The sequence below is a fragment of the Eucyclogobius newberryi genome, unplaced genomic scaffold (genome assembly GCF_026437365.1).
Source record: "Eucyclogobius newberryi isolate DKJ021-1_F unplaced genomic scaffold, fEucNew1.0.hap1 SCAF_12, whole genome shotgun sequence".
Classification (NCBI taxonomy): domain Eukaryota; kingdom Metazoa; phylum Chordata; class Actinopteri; order Gobiiformes; family Gobiidae; genus Eucyclogobius; species Eucyclogobius newberryi.
The window spans coordinates 12,652,636-12,677,463 of NW_027315746.1; the positions used below are offsets into that span (position 1 = coordinate 12,652,636).

The 24,828-nt window shown below is 39.6% G+C and overlaps 1 protein-coding gene across 2 annotated transcripts in view; it reads left to right on the forward strand.

Moving 5' to 3' along the window:
* Positions 1–24,828, forward strand: part of pde1cb (phosphodiesterase 1C, calmodulin-dependent b) — a 273,057-nt gene that overhangs the window by 52,570 nt on the left and 195,659 nt on the right. For both annotated transcript variants that reach the window (XM_072440854.1, XM_072440855.1), the window contains exons 2-3: positions 14,251–14,301; positions 20,951–21,116. In XM_072440854.1, the coding sequence (XP_072296955.1) occupies positions 14,251–14,301; positions 20,951–21,116 (217 nt within the window). The remainder of the gene's footprint in view (positions 1–14,250; positions 14,302–20,950; positions 21,117–24,828) is intronic.

Sequence of the window (24,828 nt, forward strand, 5' to 3'; positions counted from 1 at the left end):
AAGTAACATTGGACCCAGAGATGAACTTCAACAGCCATATAAAATCAATAACATCAACAGCGTCTTACCATTTAAAAACATTACCAGAATCAACTCCAGTAGACTGGATTACTGGTACAAATGAGCTGCAGTACATCCAGAACGCTGCTGCTCGGGTCCTGACTAGAACCAGGAAGTACGACCACATTAGTCCTGTTCTCAGGTCTCTGCACTGGCTCCTGTGGCTCAGAGAATAGACTTTAAAGCAGCTCTGCTTGTGTTCAAGCCTAGCACCACAGTACATGTCAGACAAGTTAGTGCCATAGGATCCTTAGCGAACTCTAAGAACCTCAGGGACCGGACTCCTGCTGGTGCCAGAGTCAGGACTAAACATGGGGAATCTGCATTTCAACAAATGCTCAACTCTGAACAGCATTCCTAAGGTTGTGAGACAGGCCTCTGTTCTGACAATGTTGAAGTCTAAGCAAAATAATTGCCTTTTTAGACCTTTTTATTACTGGGGGAATTTTATCTGCATTTATACTACCATATTTTCCGGATTATAAGCACCTTTTTTCATAGTTTGGCCGGGGTGCGACTTATGCTCAGGAGCAACTTATATGTGATATTAGTCGTTATTTTCACACTGACAACCACAAGAGGGCGCTCTAGGCTCTAAGCGACGCAGAAGAAGAATCTGCACTTCCTCTTCCTCTGGAGTTTGTGGAGTTGTTAAGAAGTGACACAGAGGAAGAAGAATTCAGTGGATTTAGTGATTTGGGGTAAAACTGATGCTTTGGTAAACTTGTTAGCATGTTCTTTATGCTATAGTTATCTGAATAACTGTTAATATGTTACGTTAACATACCAGACACTTTTTCTGTCTGTGCCTCATGTAGCTGAAGGTGTTAGCGTTAGCATACGTCATGTAGCTGAAGGTGTTAGCGTTAGCATACGTACACCTATTCACTATGTTCTCTCATCTGTTATTATTTTAAACTGCATTTCAAGATGAAATGTCTGTTCTTGGTCTTGGATTTCATCAAATACATTTCCCCCAAAAATACTTATACTCCAGTGCGACTTATACATGTTTTTTTCTTCTCTATTATGCATTTTTTGACTGATGCGATTTATACTCCGGAGCGACTTATAATGTGGAAAATGTGGTATTTTAAAATACATTTTATTGTAACTATTTTTGCTTTAATTCTTTGTATTGTGAGTTATTTTGTACTTGTTTTAAATGTGTTTATGGCTGTAAAGCACTTATGTTTTGTATGAATGTTGCTCTACAAATAAATCTTGATTGCTTGATAGTTTAGGAAGGGGTCTGATTTTCTTCAGTCCAGGCTCTCATTGGGCCCATGTAGATTTATATTTTAAATGGCATTATTGTATCATCTTGCAAAGTTTTTTTTTTTTTTCCAAGGGACTGCACTCAAAATTAGAGCTCACAGAATTATTAATACTGGTGCATGTTTACTTCTTGTGCCTGCTCAAGTTCAAAAGCAATAATATTATTGCCTTTGAGTCATACAGTGCTTTTTTTTAACACTTTGCTTCACGTTGCTCCATTCATTCACCCCACACCATGAACATGTCAAACTGGGCAAAAAAAGATGCATAGACAGTGTTGCTGTTGTAACAAATGAATTCACTTGAAAGAAAGGTAAACTAATAGAGTTGCCACAAATTCACAGAGAGAGTCTAACAGGGAAGTGGTTATTCACATCTAGATCTTCTAGCTCAGTGGTAAAATCGCTATTTCCTTCACAAAGTTGGGAAGTTTATTTGCACCTTCCACTTCATAAATTAAAACATTGTAAATTTGTATTACACTAAGTCATCAAAATGTATTCTTTTTTACCATTCTTTGCGTAACAGTGTTTTTCACACCTGCTTTAAGCTTTTGCACATTGACATTACCACAAAGAAACTTTAACACGACAGACTTCACAGCTAATATGCAAATAGTGAGTGAATGAGAAATGAATGTCGACAGAACATGCTCCAGCCCAGTGAAGGTCAAACTCTTATCTGCCGCGCTGCTGCTATTCAAACACCGTCCCAGATGGAAAAATCCAATTTCAACTCACATATTCAGTTTGGACCTCATGCCAAAAGCTGGATTAGTAAAGGTCCAAAATCTGGAACCTCTTAATTCAATATTAAACAATTTTAAGTCCCAAGAGAATCAAAATAATACAAACAATGGTAAATAAGTACAACTGTGTTTTGTTTTTGCTTTATTTTTGCTTTATTTTCTTGTTTAAAATTGTAATAATATTCCATTTATTTGCCTGGAATTTTCAGCAGTTTGGCATTTAATTTATCCATCTCCATGGAGACAAGCAGATGATGCTACAGGTCAGATCTTTGGAGAAATAACCCCTTTCACAGTAGAAATGCATGTTTTTCAATGTAAAGATTTGAGCAATACAAAACTCATGTTATTATATAAAATAAAATAAATAAAAGTTTGGAACACTCATGGACAGGCCATGTGACTTAGTTGTGGTCGCCATGTTGACCACGTCACCACATGCTGTTGCCTATCGCTGCTGTCATGAAGAACAGTGCATAAAATTGAACATGAAAAGGGATTTTGTGGGTTTTGATCCTTTTCTACAGAAGCTTTTCTACACCTTCCCCCGTTTAGTTAAGTCTGCTCTTCCTCGTCCACAAACCCTCAAGACTTTGTGTCTGATCCTGAAATATAAAATATTACACCCGGGCAGTTGGAAATTAGGCTTGTTGAAAGTAGGCTAATGTTTATTAGCATGTAGCCACATGCTGTCAGTTACAATAGGGCTGTGCAATTAATCACATTTCAGTAACAATCAGGATTATTGCTTTAATTGAGTTAAAAATAATAGTAATAATAATTAAGTCATCAAGATTATTCACGTTCAATGCACACGTGTTTCCTTGAGTGCAGAGGTTCACATGCACCATCTTCTCTCTGAGCAAATAATTATTCAACAATTATGATTTTATTTTTTGTTTAGCTGGCCTAAGTTACAATAATGATACAGTATTGTATCATTTTTTTTATAGGGAGTGTCTGCAGAGCCAAAACTGCCATGTTATTTTTGTGCCGGCCGCACGCCGGGTTAAGGTTAGGGTTAAGGTTAGGGTTAGGGTTAGGGTTAAGTAAGTAAGTAAATAATAACATTTTATTCATATAGCACCTTTCACAGACAGAAGTCACAAAGTGCTTCACAAAACACAGAATGAAACAATAAAAACACAAAAAACTTACAGTGAACAATACATATACAATAATATGCAGTCAAATCAGTCCCTAAAACAAGTGCATTTAAAAGGCTTTACTAAATAAAAAGGTTTTAAGCTGACCCTTAAAAGCAGTAACTGAGTCTAGTGACCATAGGGGGAGCGGAAGATCGTTCCAGAGTTTGGAGGCAACAGCCTGGAAGGATCTCAAATCAAATCAATTTATTTTTGTAAGGCACAAAATCACAACAACAGTTGCCTCTGAGGGCCACAGGGAGAAATGAATCAACAATGTCTGTGGTGGCGATGGAGTCAGACAATGTCTGTGGTGGCGAGGGACGATGTCCCAGGGTCCTCTGTCCTTAGACTCTCCTTCTCGGCCGGGAAAAACTCCAAAAAAAAACCTCTTTGGGAAAAAAGCGTAGAAACCTGGAGGAGTTCCAGTGAAGGAGAGATCCGACTCTCACAGACGGACAGACGGACACGAGGGAGACTGGAACTGGACCCACTCTTCAGGCAGATGAGGGATCGTCTGAGTCGAGCTGGACCCACTCTTCAGGCAGATGAGGGACCATCTGAGGCGAACTGGACCCACTCTTCAGGCAGATGAGGGACCGACTGAGGCGAACTGGACCCACTCCTCAGGCAGATGAGGGACCGTCTGAGGCGAACTGGACCCACTCTTCAGGCAGATGAGGGACCGTCTGAGGCGAACTGGACCCACTCTTCAGGCAGATGAGGGACCATCTGAGGCGAACTGGACCCACTCTTCAGGCAGATGAGGGACCGTCGGAGGCGAACTGGAGCCACTCTTCAGGCAGATGAGGGACCGTCCACACAGGGCAGGGACCACTTCACCAGGGGAGGGGCATCTGGGTCCACAGGTCCTCAGGAGTGAGAGAAAGAAAAAGAAGGCGGTGAACAGTTTGCAAGTGGAATTAAAAATTAAATATTGTTTGATAGCCTAAGTAGTCAGAAGAAGAGGATAGTGCTCAAGCTGTCATACTTCCCCCAGCATAGTTACTCCTAGGGCAGCGTAGCTAAAGCTGTGGGTTTATATTTCTGTTCCTACCTAGTCTGACCATAAGCGATTTCGAAGAGGAACGTTTTAAGCCTGGACTTAAATGAAGAGACTGTGTCAGCATATTTAACATGGGTCGGGAGCTGATTCCATAACACAGGAGCTTGGTAGCTAAACGCTCTACCTCCTACAGTACTTTTAGAGACTCTTGGCACCACCAGAAGGCCAGCATTCTCTTAATCTTAATCTTAATCTTAATCTTAATCTTAATCTTAATCTAAAAGCATAATCTTGCTGCTGCATTTTGAACCAGTTGAAAGCTTTTTATGGAGCTTTTAGGACACGCTGCAAGCAGGGAGTTACAGTAGTCTAATCTAGTCGTTACAAATGCATGGATAAGTTTTTCGGCATCACTTTTAGGCAGGATTCTTCTGATTTTGGCTCTTGTTGCGCAAATGAAAATAGGCTGTTTTACAAGCTTGATTTATATGAGCTTTAAATGAGAGTTCCTGGTCAAATAAGACTCTAAGATTTCTTACAATAGAACTAGAAGCTACACTGACATTGTCCAGTGTGACTATCTGCTCAGATAGACCGTCTCGTAGATGCTTAGGGCCAAGCACAATGACCTCGTTTTTTTCAGGGTTAAGAAGCAGGTAGTTAAGTGTCATCCAGGTTTTTATCTCCTTCACACAAGTACTAAGTCTGTCTACTTGATCGCTCTGATCAGGTTTCATTGATAAATACAGCTGAGTGTCATCTGCATAGCAGTGGAAGTTAATGCCATGTGACCTGATAATGTTGCCTAATGGCAGCATATAAAGAGTAAACAGAATTGGACCGAGTACCGAACCCTGTGGCACACCGTAAATTACTTTAGAGCATGGTGAGGAGCTCTTGTTTACATTAACAAATTGGTACCTATCAGATAAATACGATTTAAACCAGCTGAGGGCTGTTCCTCCAACACCTACATCACATTCTAACCTCTGCAGTAGAATGTTGTGGTCAATGGTGTCAAACGCTGCGCTGAGGTCCAACAGAACCAGGATTGAGACCAGTCCATCGTCAGCGGCTAATAACAAATCATTTGTGACTTTAACTAGTGCAGTTTCAGTGCTGTGTTGGGCTCTGAACCCTGACTGGAAAACTTCAAATAAGTTATTGTCCTCTAGGTGGCGACAAAGCTGTTTTACTACAACTTTTTCAAGGATTTTAGAGACGAAGGGAAGATTTGAAATAGGTCTGTAGTTTACCAATAGGTCGGGATCTAGATTAGGCTTTTTCAGAAGAGGTTTAATGACTGCATGTTTGAAGGACTGTGGAACATAGCCACTTTCCAGTGAAGTATTTATTATATTAAGAATAGGGTCTATAATTAGGGGAAGAATGTCTTTGAGGAGTCTGCTTGGAATGGGGTCTAGGACACAAGTTGAGCTTTTAGAGGACATAATGGCTGAAGTTATCTCTGCTTGATCGACAGCTGTGAACCTTTCTAAGTTTACAGGTGGATTCATATGGGACGTTAGATTTACAGCTTGGGCTAGTTCAGGGCTAATAGCGGGGGTAATTTCATCTAATTTATCTCTGATTGTTTTTATTTTATTGTTAAAAATAGGAGGAAATCATCAGAGCTGAGTGTAGCTGGGATTGAGGGCTCTACTGCACTGTGACAGTTTGTTAGCCTAGCTACAGTGCTGAAAAGGAATTTAGTGTTACTTTTGTTGACTTCTATTAGATTTGAATAATATCTGGTTTTGGCCTTACGCAGAGCCTGCTTATAGGACAGCAGGCAACTTTTCCATGCTTTTAGGGATTCTTCTGTGTGAGAGCGACAAAATAATCCCTCTAACTTTCTAACTCTTTGTTTATGTGAACGCAGTTCTTGGTTGTACCGTGGGGAGGCGCGCTTTGGCCTAATGACCTTCTGTTTTAACGGCGCTACAACGTCAAGAGCAGACTTCAGAGAATTCATGGTCAAGTCGACAAATTTATCACTTATACTGGGACTAAAACTATTCTCAGCAGGATCACATGACATGTCACTGAGTATTGGCTCTATTATTTCTTTGAATTTTGAGATAGATTTTTCAGATATTGTCCTTTTCATTATAACTTTATTCTGTCTCCTCTGGTCCGAAAACGGGTGCGAGGCACCAGCAACAGTTTCTGGTCCAAGGACCTTAGTGAGCGAGAGGGAGCGTACGGTTTAATCAGATCGCTGATGTACGATCGGACCTGACCATTTAAAGCTCTAAACGTTAAAACAAGAATTTTAAATTGTATGCGGTACGAGACCAGCAGCCAGTGAAGGGCTTTAAGAATGGGTGAAATGTGGGCCCTTCTATTTGTGCGGGTTAAGATCCTCACTGCAGAGTTCTGGACCAGCTGCAGACGAGAGAGTTCCTTCTTGTTAAAGGTGGTATGGACGATTTTTTTCAGCAAATTTTGTATCATATTTCCTCGTGGCGTGGATAAATCATTTGTCCTGCCACGTATCAATCATAAAATGCACCTACCGCTCACCTGCAGCCGCATCAGGCTCGTCCCCACGTTTCCGCGTGCCTAAGCGCATGGATCTATCATAATATAGTTCCCTCAGTGTACGGGGCAAAATGAAGATGGAGAAAGACAGTTCGAGCTGACACAGAAGTGGACAGAAATCTACGGGAGACGAGAGATGCGATGCGCTCCGTTGCGCTAATAAACAAACGCATGTGTGTGTTGTATTAGTCCGCACGGGGGAGTGCGCATGCGCACTTCCATCTGCGTTCTCAAATCGCCGAAAAATCGTCCATACCGCCTTTAAGACAGGAAAACAAACTGTTACAGTAGTCTAAACGTGAAGACACAAAGGCATGAATTATAACTTCCAGGTAGAAAAAACTTCAGTTGTAGTCATCTGGACTCAGTTTGAAAAAATAGACGTTTCGACTCTCATCCAAGAGTCATTGTCAATAAAAGAATTTAGATCGAGAACTCCGATATTAATACTGTTCTGTGGTAAGACCCACCCATTGGGAGGAGCCTTACTGAAGTAGAAGGAGTTGTTTGTTTCAACAGAAACTCCCCCCTTGTATCTACCGAGCTAGCCTATTCAGAATCTTAATGGGCTATTAGAATCCTCTTGGTCTTTGTGAGACCCTGGCTCAACCACCCTGAGTACCTGATTAGCATCTAAATGTCCTTGTCCTGGTCCTCTACCTTTCCAGGGGTTCAGTAACCCATTATAAATAACAGGAAGATTAAACCTTAGCCCTCCATTTCTGTTTAAAGAAGGTCTTTCTTTTTCAACAAAAATAGCTTCCTTGACTCCTCTTTCAAACCATCTTTTCTCCCTGCTTAAAACCTTCACATCACCGTCTTCAAACGAGTGATTAGAGGCTTCAAGATGGAGATGCACGGCGCTCTGAGGTCCTGAACTAGTATTTCTTCTGTGCTGATAAAGCCTCTTGTGTAGAGGCTGTTTCGTCTCACCTATGTAACGTTCTTTACAACTTTCTTCACTGCATTGGATCGAATAAACTACATTGCTCTGTTTTTGAGTCGGCAACTTGTCCTTTGGGTGAACCAGTTTTTGTCTTAAAGTGTTTCCTAGTTTAAAATAAACAGGGACTTCGTGTTGTCTAAAAATTCTCTGCAGTTTTTCCGAGAGGCCAGACACATAAGGGATAGAGACACCCTTCCTTCTCTGTTCAGTTTCCCTTTTGTCCTGCTTCTTGGTTCTCTTCACTCTGTTGAGAGCCCAAGCGGGGTAACCACAGGCTGAGAGGGCATTACGGACATGTTTTTCCTCTTTCTTCTTGCCCTCTGAGCTGGTGGGCACACCTTGAGCTCTGTGTTGTAAGGTTCTGATCACCCCCAGCTTGTGCTGTAGTGGGTGGTTGGAACCAAAGAGCAGATACTGGTCCGTGTGTGTAGGTTTCCTATATACTTCTATTTGGAGTTTCCCGTCCTCTCCTCTGATCGTGGAACAATCAAGAAAGGCCAAGCGATTCTCCTTAGCGTCTTCTCTTGTAAACCTGATATGTGGGTCCACAGCATTGATGTGATCAGAGAAGGTTTCCAGCTCTTGTTTCTTAATTGTTACAAAAGTATCATCGACATAGCGGAGCCACAGTTTTGGGGCTATGCCTGAGAATGAGGCCAGTGCCTTCTTCTCAAAGTGCTCCATGTACAGGTTGGCCACTATGGGAGAGACGGGCGAGCCCATGGCACAGCCATGAATCTGTCTGTAAAATTGTCCCCGGAATTGAAAGTAAGTGGTGTTCAGACAGATGTCCAACAGTTTACATATGTGTTCAGGTGTCAGTTTGGTCCTTTCCTGTAGGGTGGTGTCTTCCTGCAGTCTGATCCTCACTGCTGCTACTGCATCAGAGGTCGGGATGCAGGTGAACAGGGACACAACATCATATGAAACCATGAGGTCATCTGGGTCAAGTTGGAGATGTTTCACTTTATCCACAAAGTTTTTGGGCTATCAACAGAGTGAAGAGAACCAAGAAGCAGGACAAAAGGGAAACTGAACAGAGAAGGAAGGGTGTTTCTATCCCTTATGTGTCTGGCCTGTCGGAAAAACTGCAGAGAATTTTTAGACAACACGAAGTCCCTGTTTATTTTAAACCAGGAAACACTTTAAGACAAAAACTGGTTCACCCTAAGGACAAGTTGCCGACTCAAAAACAGAGCAATGTAGTTTATTCGATCCAATGCAGTGAAGAAAGCTGTAAAGAACGGTACATAGGTGAGACAAAACAACCTCTACACAAGAGGCTCTATCAGCACAGAAGAAATACTAGTTCAGGACCTCAGAGTGCCGTGCATCTCCATCTTGAAGCCTCTAATCACTCGTTTGAAAACGGTGAGGTGAAGATTTTAAGCAGGGAGAAAAGATGGTTTGAAAGAGGAGTCAAGGAAGCTATTTTTGTTAAAAAAGAAAGACCTTCTTTAAACAGAAATGGAGGGCTAAGGTTTAATCTTCCTGTTATTTATAATGGGTTACTAAACCCCTGGAAAGGTAGAGGACCAGGACAAGGACATTTAGATGCTAATCAGGTACTCAGGGTGGTTGAGCCAGGGTCTCACAAAGACAAAGAGGATTCTAATAGCCCATTAAGATTCTGAATAGGCTAGCTCGGTAGATACAAGGGGGGAGTTTCTGTTGAACCTAACAACTCTTTCTACTTCAGGAAGGCTCCTCCCAATGGGTGGGTCTTACCACAGAACAGTATTAATATCGGAGTTCTCGATCTAAATTCTTTTATTGACAATGACTCTTGGATGAGAGTCGAAACGTCTATTTTTTCAAACTGAGTCCAGATGACTACAACTGAAGTTTTTTCTACTATGGAACACGCCTGGACAAATGAGGGATTACACCGACATAACTTCCAGGTCATTTTGAGACACCATTTTCCTGAGCTTAGAGATTTTCCTCAACTGAAAGAAACAGTTCCTCGTCAACAGCTTGGAGTGGTGCTCTAAAGACATGTCTTTGTCAAAGACAACACCCAAGTTTCTAATACTTGGTTTAGCAGTCTGACCTAAAACACCCAAGTACTGGTTTATCCCTGGAATGGCATCATCAGGGGTAATAATCAGAGTTTCTGTTTTGTCAGCATTCAGCTGCAAGGAGTTTTGACTCAGCCATTGTTTTATTTGCACTAAACAATTGACCAAGGAGTTCAGCTTCTGGATCTTAGAAGGTTTAAAAGAGCAATATAGCTGAATATCGTCAGCGAACAGGTGATAGGACACATCACTAAACTCTTCAATGATCATTCCCAGGGGGATTATATAAAGCAGAAATAGGACGGGACCCAAAACGGAGCCCTGAGGAACTCCACACAACAGATCAGCTGAGTTGGACATTATTTGGTTTGCAGCAACACTAAAGCTCCGACCGGATAAATATGAGGAAAACCAATGAAGAACTGACCCCGACAGTCCAATCAGGTCCCTCAGTCTGTTCAACAGGATATGATGGTCGACAGTGTCAAAGGCTGCAGACAGATCCAACAGAACTAAAACAGTGCATTTCCTAGAATCAGCAGACATCATAATGTCACTGGACACTTTGAGCAATGCGGTTTCCGTAGAATGATGTTTGCGGAAACCAGATTGAAAAGAGTCGTGAATGTTTGACTGATCAAGGAAATCGGACAATTGTTCAGAGACCACCTTCTCAAGGATCTTGGACATGAACGGGAGCTTTGATATGGGTCTGAAACTTTTGGGGTCTGTCGGGTCCAAGTTTGTTTTTTTCAGTAAAGGCTCAACTATGGCATGTTTAAATGGACCAGGAAACACACCAGTAGAAAGAGAGAGATTCACCATTTTGGTAACCCAGGGGCCAATAACATCAAACACTTTGAGGAAGAGCCTGCAGGGAAGGGCATCTGATGTACAAGAGGAGGGTTTCATCTTGGTCACCAGAGCTGAGATGTCTTCTAGAGTGACAGGCTTAAAAGAAGACCAGTTTTGGGAAACAGGCTCCACAGAAACAGGTTTATCAGACAATGGGAGTGGGATTTGGTCTTTGATCAACTTGATCTTATCGATAAAGAACCTGAGGAATTCATTGCTGTCAGCTTTGGATGAATGGATAAACATTGGCTGTTAAAGGAATGAATTAAACTGTCCACATCAAGACAATTCATAAACAAATGAGGATCCAACATAGCAGAAAGTTGGACGGCTGTATTTGCAGTGATAATGCGCCTCTGAAACCTGATGTTTGAGGGCACCGGCTCAGGAGAAAAGTTCAATTCAAATAAAACACAGCTATGATCACTCATATGGACATCCTCCACACAGAGGTGACAACACTCAGGCCAAGTGAAAACACCAGGTCTAAAGTGTGTCCCTTTTGGTGAGTGGGACCTGAGACATGCTGCTCAAAGTTAAATGTTTCAGTCACAAGGTTAAAAGATCCTTTGCAGGGCATGATGAGCCATCGACCCAAATGTTAAAATTCCAAGAATTAAAACAGTTTCCAGCTTTATAATAGAAGATAAAAAGTCACTAAAGTCCTTTAAAAAGACAGCAGCAGGACCAGGGTCAGGTTAAGGTTAAGGTTAGGGTTAGAGTTAGGGTTAGGGTTAGGGTTAAGGTTAGGGTTAGGGTTAAGGTTAGGGTTAGGGTAAAGGTTAGGGTAAGGGTTAGGGTTAGGGTTAGGGTTAAGGTTAGGGTTAAGGTTAGGGTTAAGGTTAGGATTAGGGTTAGGGTTAACGTTAGGGTTAAGGTTAGGGTTAAAGTTAGGGTTAGGGTTAGGGTTAGGGTTACGGTTAGGGTTAGGGTTATGGTTATGGTTATGGTTATGGTTAAGGTTAGGGTTAGGGTTAGGGTTAAGGTTAAGTCTAGGGTTAGGGTTAGGGTTACGGTTAGGGTTATGGTTATGGTTAAGGTTAGGGTTAGGGTTAGGGTTAAGGTTAGGGTTAGGGTTATGGTTAGGGTTAGGGTTAGGGTTAGGGTTAGGGTTATGGTTAAGGTTAGGGTTAGGGTTAGCCATGAGGCTATAACGAGCTATAAGGGAAATGCTGCGGTCCCTGAAACTGCGCGGCCATTTTACTGCGCCGCGGCTCTCCAGCCAGGGTTAGGGTTAGGGTTAGGGTCAGGGTTAGGGTTAGGGTTAAGGTTAGGGTTAGGGTTAGCCATGAGGCTATAACGAGCTATAAGGGAAATGCCGCTGTCCCTGAAACTGCGCGGCCATTTGACTGCGCCGCGGCTGTCCAGCAACGGCCTTTTTTATAAGAGCTTTTTTTATTAAGAGTGTTTTTTTTAAAGCTTTCTATAAGTCTGTTCTTTTACTTCTGTACCTACTTGTGTTGCAACACAAAATTTCCCCATTGTGAGGACAAATAAAGGCTTATCTTATCTTTTTGTTTCTAAAAACATATATCCTGGTAATTATAAGTTAAAGATGGGGTGTTCGCCAGAGACCTGCTTGTCTCCATGGAGATGTAATTGTGTTTGAATATTCAGACACTTATCTTGCATTTATTTGTTTACAGGTGTTTTAATACCTTGGAAATCATGCATTCTTACAGTAAGTGACGCCACCTGCTGGTCTCCATGGAGATAAATAAGTTCAATGCTATGCTGTGGGACATTCTCAGCAAAGCAATGACATCGCCATGGATACAAGCAGAGAAAAATACTGCTGTAACGCAAAGTAGCAGCTGTGTAAGACATCGACTGATCATTAGCAATAAAATACTGTAATCATAACTTTTATACTGTGCTGCTGCATTGATTATTATACATCTATTTAATTATTCCATTAACATTATAGTCCACTTTATATTAGATCTACAGGCGTTACTGTGTGCATTTACCTTGCAGCTTCTGAAAGAGCAGAGGTGAGAGGTCATCTGTGACAGCTCATTAGACGGTGCAGATTTGAGCACGTTTGATAAAGCGTTGTGAATAGTTGGCAGTGGTTAACCTCAGTCATGGTGTGTGTTCTGCAGTGGAGATGTCCTCAACGTGACTGACGGTCTATTCAAAGGGCAGCACACAGTTTCTATAATAATGTGACTATAGACTTCAGACTAATTACACAGAAAAAAACAGGATTAAATAGAAAGAAACTAGTTAAACCACCCACTATAGATCTTGACAAGTGGATAGAACCAGTTTGAGACAGGTTTTGTTACTTAAAGAATCGTCTATATGAACTCAGTCCATCTATTATGTAATATGTTTTGTTCTTGTTTGACTGGTTTGACTGAAGCTGTCAAAAGCCTCATTACGGATCATAGTAACTAGGTTTGTTGCCTTTTTGAATTGATTGATTGACTTTTGAAGGCTATGCTTGAAAAAAAAGCTACAAACCTATATTTGATAAGTTATATATATATATATTTATTCGGTCTGTTTTTTCAACATTAACATTGCTTCATTTATTAATGTATTTATTTTTTATTTTATTTAATAACAGATAAAAAATACATCTTCCGTGGTATACAGTTAAGCATAGTACAAATGAATGAAAAGGAGCAGAAAGTTAGACTGAAAAGTTCGAGACCCCCAAATTAACTCTGCAGCCAACTTGGGAGTGGGACCCCCACTGGGAAATAAAATAGACTCTTATAATAATTTAATGTGAAAAACATTTCTAATCAGGTTTCATATGTATTTGTTGTGCTATTATGTTATTTCACATATTTTCACTAACATATACTGTTTTCAACTTCAAAAATAAATGCAGTATTATCATCAGTATTAATAGAATCATCTCGTAACCTCCACTTTGCAATCCACACCTAGAGAAATGATGATCTGTTCGAAAGGCTGTGTTAAAATATTGTCGCAATTGGACCTGTATGTCTCCAGGACCCTGCACGGATTATTGAGCCACTCCCCTCAGGCAAGAGGGTAGATCCATCCGGACCAGAACCTCCCGCCAAGAACAGTTTCTTTCCCTCTGCTGTTGGACTCATGAACACAGCACCTGCCACTTTAATACAATACTATTCACACACTGTTCACTTTCTGCACTATTTCTGTACATTTTTGTGTAAATGTCTGTGTACATACTGAGACAAAGTCGATTTTTTTACTTTATTTGATTAGTAAATTCTTAATTTAGGCATACCTTATTTGATTTGATAGACATTGCTATTATTATTATTTATCATTCATTGTTTTATGTTGCACCTTAACGGCGAATTTTTCTGATTCTGATTCGGTAATACTAAATCTGCTTTTACAGTATCAACATTGTGGGCAACTGTACTCTATATCTATATCTCTATGTGTATTTCTTTGGTATATTTTACAAAAAACATCTTGTGACAGTGCTACAATTGTATTGATTGTGAAGAGAAAGGAAATTTGTCAGTATTTAAAAAATGATCTTCCGTAGTCATTTGGTCATAGTCTATATAATCATGAATAATGATGATAATAACACAAACATCTCATATCATGACAGTCAATGGTGACCAAGAATGTACTATATATACTGTCCTTTTAATGATTTGTTGATGTTTATATCTCTCTTCCTCCAGTGGCAAATGAAGATGCCGACAGCTCCAGGCGACCAACCGCCAATTTTTCACGTGAGTAAAAGCTTGACTTTGCAACTTTGCAAGGCTTATTTTAGACCTGGTTTTATCTCATTTTAGACCTGGTTAAATCTCATTTTAGACCTGGTTTAATGTCATTTAAGACCTGATTTAATCTCATTTTAGACCTGGTTTAATCTCATTTTAGACCTGGTTTTATCTCATTTCAAATTTGGTTCATTCTCATTTTAGACCTGGTTTAATCTCATTTTAGACCTGGTTTAATCTCATTTTAGACCTGGTTTTATCTCATTTCAAACCTGGTTCATTCTCATTTTAGACCTAGTTTAGTCTTATTTTAGACCTGGTTTAGTCTCATTTCACACCTGGTTTATTCTCATGTTAGACCTGGTTTAGTCTTATTTAGACCTGGTTTAGTGTCCTTTTAGACCTGGTTTAGTCTCATTTTAGACCTGGTTTAGTCTCATTTCAGACCTGGTTTATTCTCATTCCAGACCTGGTTTATTCTCATTTTAGACCTGGTTTAGTCTTATTTTAAACCTGGTTTAGTCTCATTTTAGACCTCGTTTAGTCTTATTTTAGACCTCGTTTAGTCTTATTTTAGACCTGGTTTAGTCTAATTTTAGACCCTGTTAAGTCTTATTTTAGACCCTGTTAAGTCTTATTTTAGACCTGGTTTAGTCTCATTTTAGACCCTGTTTAGTTCTAATTTATAGATGATACAGTCCTGATTTAGAAAGCTAAATATGATCTCAGTTAATGAAGTAAATTAAAAAGCAACACAAGAAGCCTTCACAGACATGTTTGTATCATTTACGTCCACATGAGGGCAGCATCATACAGGCTTCTCTCTCAGCAACAGTCAAAGTACTTCTGTTACTAAAGTAAAAGTACATACAATACAGAAGACAAAAATTACTGAATTATTTGAAAATAATACTGAATACCTGCATTAACATGTATTTTGTAATGTGTTCTGTTACATGATCCAGAGTACTGTATTCTGAATACTTTCACTTTAAGTTACATTGTATTGTAGTGTAAAGATGCAACATAAGATTAAAAACAGCTTCATGTTTGTTACGCATTTATTTATCATTGAAACACATTCTCTTTGTTTCTCTTTAATTCCACATAGTTTGAAGCCTAAATTGTGTGACCGTAATCTTGTTTTCCTTTGATTTTTAGGAAAGTTATGAATAGCACTAAACAAAAGCGAACAGATACTCAAAATCAGTATTCAGAGCCAGAGATGTAATAACACAAACATTTCAAACTCAATTTTAATATTAAGGAAAATACTCGATTATAGCAATTTTGCAAAAGTGCTCTTTTTTGGTCAACAAATTCAACACAAAATAATCATACTTTCTTTAATAAACACTGTGGTCTCATACTAGTTCTGATAAAGCTCAAGAGCATTTAAAATACAGTTCACAAAAGGTCAAATGATGTCTTATTAATGTGATTTTTTTAGTATTGATACTTGCTCATATGAGTGTCTAGTTTTGATATGTATTTTCAGTATTTAGTTACTTCCCAACACTGAATGTGCTCTAGTCATGACCTGTTACTCCCATGTGTCTCCCATCCAAGTACTAACCAGGCCCAGCCCTCCTTAGCCCTGGTGATATTTACTTCTACTGCGTTTTAAACAAAAGGACGCTCAGTCGATCACAAAACGTTTGACTATTTGTTTTATTCAGAGGCAAATCTATTCATGTTTTTGACCTCTTTTGGGGTAATCATTATTTAGTACTTCCTTTTCCATGGTTTAGTCTCATTTTAGACCTGGTTTAGTCTAATTTTAGACCTGGTTTAGTCTCATTTAAGACCTGGTTTGGTCTCATTTTAGGCCTGGTTTAATCTTATTTTAGACCTGGTTTAGTCTCATTTTAGACCTGGTTTAGTCTCATTTTAGACCTGGTTTAGTCTCATTTTAGACCTGGTTTAGTCTCTCATTTTACACCTGGTTTAGTCTCATTTTAGACCTGGTTTAGTCTCATTTTAGACCTGGTTCAGTCTCATTTTAGACCTGTTTTAGTCTCATTTTAGACCAGGTTTAGTCTCATTTTAGACCTGTTTTAGTCTCATTTTAGACCTGGTTTAGTCTAATTTTAGATCTGGTTTAGTCTAATTTTAGACCTGGTTTAGTCTCATTTTAGACCTGGTTCAGTCTCATTTTAGACCTGGTTTAGTCTCATTTTAGACCTGGTTCAGTCTCATTTTAGACCTGGTTTAGTCTCATTTTAGATCTGGTTCAGTCTCATTTTAGACCTGGTTTAGTCTCATTTTAGACCTGGTTTAGTCTCATTTAAGACCTGGTTTAGTCTCATTTTACATATGGTTTAGTCTCATTTTAGACCTGGTTTAGTCTCATTTTAGACCTGGTTCAGTCTCATTTTAGACCTATTTTAGTCTCATTTTAGACCTGGTTCAGTCTCATTTTAGACCTGGTTTAGTCTCATTTTACACCTGGTTTAGTCTCATTTTAGACCTGGTTTAGTCTCTCATTTTACACCTGGTTTAGTCTCATTTTAGACCTGGTTCAGTCTCATTTTAGACCTGGTTTAGTCTCATTTTAGACCTGGTTCAGTCTCATTTTAGACCTGGTTTAGTCTCATTTTAGACCTGGTTCAGTCTCATTTTAGACCTATTTTAGTCTCATTTTAGACCTGGTTTAGTCTCATTTTAGACCTGTTTTAGTCTCATTTTAGACCTGGTTCAGTCTCATTTTAGACCTGGTTTAGTCTAATTTTAGACCTGGTTTAGTCTAATTTTAGACCTGGTTTAGTCTAATTTTAGACCTGGTTTAGTCTCATTTTAGACCTGGTTCAGTCTCATTTTAGACCTGGTTTAGTCTCATTTTAGACCTGGTTCAGTCTCATTTTAGACCTGGTTTAGTCTCATTTTAGATCTGGTTCAGTCTCATTTTAGACCTGGTTTAGTCTCATTTTAGACCTGGTTTAGTCTCATTTAAGACCTGGTTTAGTCTCATTTTACATATGGTTTAGTCTCATTTTAGACCTGGTTTAGTCTCATTTTAGACCTGGTTCAGTCTCATTTTAGACCTGGTTTAGTCTCATTTTAGACCTGGTTCAGTCTCATTTTAGACCTGGTTTAGTCTCATTTTAGATCTGGTTCAGTCTCATTTTAGACCTGGTTTAGTCTCATTTTAGACCTGGTTTAGTCTCATTTAAGACCTGGTTTAGTCTCATTTTACATATGGTTTAGTCTCATTTTAGACCTGGTTTAGTCTCATTTTAGACCTATTTTAGTCTCTCATTTTACACCTGGTTTAGTCTCATTTTAGACCTGGTTTAGTCTCATTTTAGACCTGGTTCAGTCTCATTTTAGACCTGTTTTAGTCTCATTTTAGACCTGGTTTAGTCTCATTTTAGACCTGTTTTAGTCTCATTTTAGACCTGGTTCAGTCTCATTTTAGACCTGGTTTAGTCTAATTTTAGACCTGGTTTAGTCTAATTTTAGACCTGGTTTAGTCTCATTTTAGACCTGGTTCAGTCTCATTTTAGACCTGGTTTAGTCTCATTTTAGACCTGGTTTAGTCTCTCATTTTACACCTGGTTTAGTCTCATTTTAGACCTGGTTTAGTCTCATTTTAGACCTGGTTCAGTCTCATTTTAGACCTATTTTAGTCTCATTTTAGACCTGGTTTAGTCTCATTTTAGACCTGTTTTAGTCTCATTTTAGACCTGGTTCAGTCTCATTTTAGACCTGGTTTAGTCTAATTTTAGACCTGGTTTAGTCTAATTTTAGACCTGGTTTAGTCTCATTTTAGACCTGGTTCAGTCTCATTTTAGACCTGGTTTAGTCTCATTTTAGACCTGGTTTAGTCTCTCATTTTACACCTGGTTTAGTCTCATTTTAGACCTGGTTTAGTCTCATTTTAGACCTGGTTCAGTCTCATTTTAGACCTATTTTAGTCTCATTTTAGACCTGGTTTAGTCTCATTTTAGACCTGTTTTAGTCTCATTTTAGACCTGGTTCAGTCTCATTTTAGACCTGGTTTAGTCTAATTTTAGACCTGGTTTAGTCTAATTTTAGACCTGGTTTAGTCTCATTTTAGACCTGGTTCAGTCTCATTTTAGACCTGTTTTAGTCTCATTTTAGACCTGGTTTAGTCTCATTTTAGACCTGTTTTAGTCTCATTTTGGACCTGGTTCAGTCTCATTTTAGACCTGGTTTAGTCTAATTTTAGACCTGGTTTAGTCTAATTTTAGACCTGGTTTAGTTTCATTTTAGACCTGGTTCAGTCTCATTTTAGACCTGGTTTAGTCTCATTTTAGACCTGGTTCAGTCTAATTTTAGACCTGGTTTAGTCTCATTTTAGATCTGGTTCAGTCTCATTTTAGACCTGGTTTAGTCTCATTTTAGACCTGGTTTAGTCTCATTTAAGACCTGGTTTAGTCTCATTTTACACCTGGTTTAGTCTCATTTTAGACCTGGTTTAGTCTCATTTTGGACCTGGTTCAGTCTCATTTTAGACCTGTTGCAGTCTCATTTTAGACCTGGTTCAGTCTCATTTTAGACCTGGTTTAGTCTCATTTTAGACCTGGTTCAGTCTCGTTTTAGACCTGGTTTAGTCTCATATTACACCTGGTTTAGTCTCATTTTACACCTGGTTTAGTCTCTCATTTTACACCTGGTTTAGTCTCATTTTGGACCTGGTTTAGTCTCATTTTAGACTTGGTTTAGTCTCTCATTTTACACCTGGTTTAGTCTCATTTTAGACCTGGTTTAGTCTCATTTTAGACCTGGTTCAGTCTCATTTTAGACCTATTTTAGTCTCATTTTAGACCTGGTTTAGTCTCATTTTAGACCTGTTTTAGTCTCATTTTAGACCTGGTTCAGTCTCATTTTAGACCTGGTTTAGTCTAATTTTAGACCTGGTTTAGTCTAATTTTAGACCTGGTTTAGTCTCATTTTAGACCTGGTTCAGTCTCATTTTAGACCTGGTTTAGTCTCATTTTAGACCTGGTTCAGTCTCATTTTAGACCTGGTTTAGTCTCATTTTAGACCTGGTTCAGTCTCATTTTAGACCTGGTTTAGTCTCATTTTAGACCTGGTTCAGTCTCATTTTAGACCTGGTTTAGTCTCATTTTAGACCTGGTTCAGTCTCATTTTAAACCTGGTTTAGTCTCATTTTAGACCTGGTTTAGTCTCATTTAAGACCTGGTTTAGTCTCATTTTAGACCTGGTTTCGTCTCATTTAAGACTTGGTTTGGTCTCATTTTAGGCCTGGTTTAATCTTATTTTAGACCTGGTTTAGTCTCATTTTAGACCTGGTTTAGTCTCATTTTAGACCTGGTTTAGTCTCTCATTTTACACCTGGTTTAGTCTCATTTTAGACCTGGTTTAGTCTCATTTTAGACCTGGTTCAGTCTCATTTTAGACCTGTTTTAGTCTCATTTTAGACCTGGTTTAGTCTCATTTTAGACCTGTTTTAGTCTCATTTTAGACCTGGTTCAGGCTCATTTTAGACCTGGTTTAGTCTCATTTTAGACCTGGTTCAGTCTCATTTTAGACCTGGTTTAGTCTCATTTTAGACCTGTTTTAGTCTCATTTTAGACCTGGTTTAGTCTCATTTTAGACCTGGTTCAGTCTAATTTTAGACCTGGTTTAGTCTCATTTTAGATCTGGTTCAGTCTCATTTTAGACCTGGTTTAGTCTCATTTTAGACCTGGTTTAGTCTCATTTAAGACCTGGTTTAGTCTCATTTTACACCTGGTTTAGTCTCATTTTAGACCTGGTTCAGTCTCATTTTAGACCTGGTTTAGTCTCATTTTAGACCTGGTTCAGTCTCGTTTTAGACCTGGTTTAGTCTCATTTTACACCTGGTTTAGTCTCATTTTACACCTGGTTTAGTCTCTCATTTTACACCTGGTTTAGTCTCATTTTGGACCTGGTTTAGTCTCATTTTAGACCTGGTTTAGTCTCTCATTTTACACCTGGTTTAGTCTCATTTTAGACATGGTTTAGTCTCATTTTAGACCTGGTTCAGTCTCATTTTAGACCTATTTTAGTCTCATTTTAGACCTGGTTTAGTCTCATTTTAGACCTGTTTTAGTCTCATTTTAGACCTGGTTCAGTCTCATTTTAGACCTGGTTTAGTCTAATTTTAGACCTGGTTTAGTCTAATTTTAGACCTGGTTTAGTCTCATTTTAGACCTGGTTCAGTCTCATTTTAGACCTGGTTTAGTCTCATTTTAGACCTGGTTCAGTCTCATTTTAGACCTGGTTTAGTCTCATTTTAGACCTGGTTCAGTCTCATTTTAGACCTGGTTTAGTCTCATTTTAGACCTGGTTCAGTCTCATTTTAGACCTGGTTTAGTCTCATTTTAGACCTGGTTTAGTCTCATTTAAGACCTGGTTTAGTCTCATTTTAGACCTGGTTTAGTCTCATTTTAGACCTGGTTCAGTCTCATTTTAGACCTGGTTTAGTCTCATTTTAGACCTGGTTCAGTCTCATTTTAGACCTGGTTTAGTCTCATTTTAGACCTGGTTTAGTCTCATTTTAGACCTGGTTTAGTCTCATTTTAGACCTGGTTCAGTCTCATTTTAGACCTGTTTTAGTCTCATTTTAGACCTGGACAAAAGGACGCTCGGTCGATCACAAACACACCAGGGTTAATCACTGGGTCTGCTCTCTCACTCGTGCCAGGGTCCAAGTCCCAGAGTGCCCTGTGGAACGCCATCACGGCGGGGATGGGCATCAAAGGCAAAGAGCAGAAACCCCTCCTGAACGACCCGCGCAGCCCCGAGGAGATCCTGGCAGACGAGCTCCCGGGCACCGACGAGCCCGACGCCACCGAGAAAACGGCAATCAGGTTTGACCACGGGGCGGAGGAGAGACGCGTTTAGAAAAGAGTTCAGGTGTTTAAAGGCCTCGTGTTGTTCGTGCTGATGGTGAAATGCAATGGTTCATGGTTAAAGGATTTCCACGCTGCTTTGAGCCTGAGCACGATACACATACATACACCTCAAAAACGTGAATACCGCATTTTCCGGAGTATAAGTCGCACCAGCCAAAAAATGCATGATAGAGAAGAAAAAGAGCATATAAGTTTATGAAATGCGGTTGCAAGTATGAAAATAGCAAATGATATCACATATAAGTCGCTCCGGAGTATAAGTATATAAGTATAAATATAAGTATAAGTCGCACCCCGGCCAAAACTATGAAAAACTTATAGTCCGGAAAATACGGTATCTAGATGAGTTAAAAGCACTTGAATACATGATTTTGAACTTAATGGCATTACACCTGATTTTTACTGTCTTGAAAAACAGAACTAGTTCATTTTGCAGAGATCCACTGTTATTCCTCACGTCCTTAACGCATTTCAAACATCTGAATTACTTTCCATGAGGATTTTATTTAAGTTATTTTCACCATTTAGCAGCCGGAGCGTAGTTTTACTGTCCCGGTAAAGCTAACAACAACAACTAGCATGCTAAAAGTGCTCCTCCTGGATCTCGGACAGTAAACACGCGTTATCATTAAATGCAGGCAGCACACAGCTGTCTTGTTTTGACTCCAAAAGGTGCTATTTCAATTTGTTGGTGCCGAGTCAAACGCAATTTGGCAAACATTAAAAGAAATCTGGTACAACCACTTTAAATTCAGTAGTTTTGACCAGTGAAGATTTATTCAGTTGATGGAGCTGTCGTACTTGTCAAGTTTTATATATTTCATATATATATAAGTACTCCTATGATTTTAAATGTAGCAAATTACATTTACATGACTTGATGTATACTTATCTACAAGTACATGTTTAAAAATCTGCTCAAAACACCTCAATTACTGCAATGTGAGTATTTGTACCTAGATACTTTCCCCTGCTGGTAAATAAATACACTGCATAACAAGCAGAGCCACTCCATGACATAATACTTTATAATGGACTTTCATAGTTACTGCTTCATTCACAGACCTCTCTTTGTGTGTTTATAATAACCTATTACGAGGTTATCACAAACTGAAGGGGAATCTCTTTAGCATTCGCAGGGCTGGATTGGTGTGACATTTTACTGCGTGAGGACTGCAGTAGTCCTCTCCTCGCTGTGCTAATTGCTGTGTACGGCTGCTGACCTCATGGGACGCGGCCGTGATTGATTCCACCTTGATAACAAGGACTTCAAACCACCATTAACATAATTTGTTGTCACTTTTGGAATATTGAACGTCTTTTAACGGCTGAGTCCAATTAACCTTGATGCCTCTGGAGACCAGTGCAAATGCCACAGGTGCAGAAGACTGTGCATTTGTCACCAGATGCTTTAAGTGCTGTGTGCCAGGACCAACCAGGAGAACCAGGAGAACCAGGAGAGCCAGGAGAGCCAGGAGAACCAGGAGAGCCAGGACGCCACCAACCAGGAGAACCAGGAGAACCAGGAGAGCCAGGACGCCACCAACCAGGAGAACCAGGAGAACCAGGAGAACCAGGAGAACCAGGAGAACCAGGAGAGCCAGGACGCCACCAACCAGGAGAACCAGGAGAACCAGGAGAGCCAGGACGCCACCAACCAGGAGAACCAGGAGAACCAGGAGAACCAGGAGAACCAGGAGAGCCAGGAGAGCCAGGAGAACCAGGAGAGCCAGGAGAGCCAGGAGAACCAGGAGAACCAGGAGAGCCAGGACGCCACCAACCAGGAGAACCAGGAGAACCAGGAGAACCAGGAGAACCAGGAGAGCCAGGAGAGCCAGGAGAACCAGGAGAGCCAGGAGAGCCAGGAGAACCAGGAGAACCAGGAGAGCCAGGAGAGCCAGGAGAGCCAGGAGAACCAGGAGAACCAGGAGAGCCAGGACGCCACCAACCAGGAGAGCCAGGAGAGCAGAGATTAGATAGTACTATATATGTTTTTTTTAATACTAATACTAATAATACATAATAATTTAAAAATACAAATACAAATACACATTATTTCTTTACAAATACAAAATTAAACAGTATTACATTGAGGGGTGGGCGTATTTACAACATTTTCTATCTCAATATTTTTTTGGTTTTGTTTCCTTGATAAAGGTAACACAGAGAATGAAAAAACAAATAAAATAAAACATGAAATTTTTCAAAAAAGTGCATAGATATCGCCTTTTGTTTTTGTTTGTTTTCTTCTTTTTTATCAAGTCTTTTTGTAGCTTTTTTGCTTCCCGATAAATATATACTGGTACTCAATATTCAGATTTTGCATTTCTTAAAAAAAAAAACACACTCACAATATTATTTACATTCTGATATATTTCCCACCTCTCAAGGTTTAAAGATTTTGGTCTGTGATAAGCGGAATTAACTGGATGGATATTCAGTCCTGGTTAAGTCCTGGTTAAGTCCTGGTTTAGTCCTGGTTTAGTCCTGGTTAAGTCCTGGTTTAGTACTGGTTTAGTCCTGGTTTAGTCCTGGTTCAGTCCTGGTTAAGTCCTGGTTAAGTCCTGGTTTAGTCCTGGTTTAGTCCTGGTTAAGTCCTGGTTTAGTACTGGTTTAGTCCTGGTTTAGTCCTGGTTCAGTCCTGGTTAAGTCCTGGTTTAGTCCTGGTTTAGTCCCGGTTTAGTCCTGGTTTATTTCTGGTTAAGTCCTGGTTTAGTCCTGGTTTAGTCCTGGTTAAGTCCTGGTTAAGTCCTGGTCTAGTCCTGGTTAAGTCCTGGTTTAGTCCTGGTTTAGTCCCGGTTTAGTCCTGGTTTATTCCTGGTTAAGTCCTGGTTTAGTCCTGGTTTATTCCTGGTTAAGTCCTGGTTAAGTCCTGGTTAAGTCCTGGTTTAGTCCCGGTTAAGTCCTGGGTTTAGTCCTGGTTTAGTCCCGGTTAAGTCCTGGTTTAGTCCTGGTTTAGTCCTGGTTAAGTTCTGACCCAGCTTAGCCCTGGTTAAGACTGCACACAAACACAGAGCTTGTTTGACACATGGAGTTCACTTCAGTTGTTCAGAAATGTCCCGCTGGTTAAAGTCTGTATTAAAGGTTGTGATGTTTGCAGAATGTTGTATATCTTTGTCAGATTGGTCTGTTTTTATATAGCAGCGAGCAAGTTTAGTCCTGGTTTACTCTGCATAGTCACAGTTTAAACCATTGTAAACCCTAAAACTTAATTTCAGCCCTAGTCCCAGACCGGGACAGCTTTGCTTTTGAATGGGTTTTGTTGCAAGTTTATTGTGTATAATTGAAAGTACATTTTGCTGACCATATCACATTGTACTGTTTATGGAACAACCTGGATAATGAAATAAAAAAGGTCTTGTACACGAGAAGAAAACTTTTATTTTGTCCAATTATAGAGCTCTTGAATGATCCATGTACAGAATATTGTGCAGTTTTTTTCTTCAAATATATTGTGTCCTATGTTGAGAAATTGTGTGCTGCTTTTCTTGTGTTTTATTGTATTTGCTTAAACTCTTGGTGGTGACTCTGGTAGGGCTGTTGTGTACATCTTTGTCAAGCTGTAAATGACCGAATAAAGTACTATACTATAAGTACTATTACTACCACAAACTAATCACACTTTACATGTATATAGTGCTTATTTTTATCATTTTGTAACGCACTG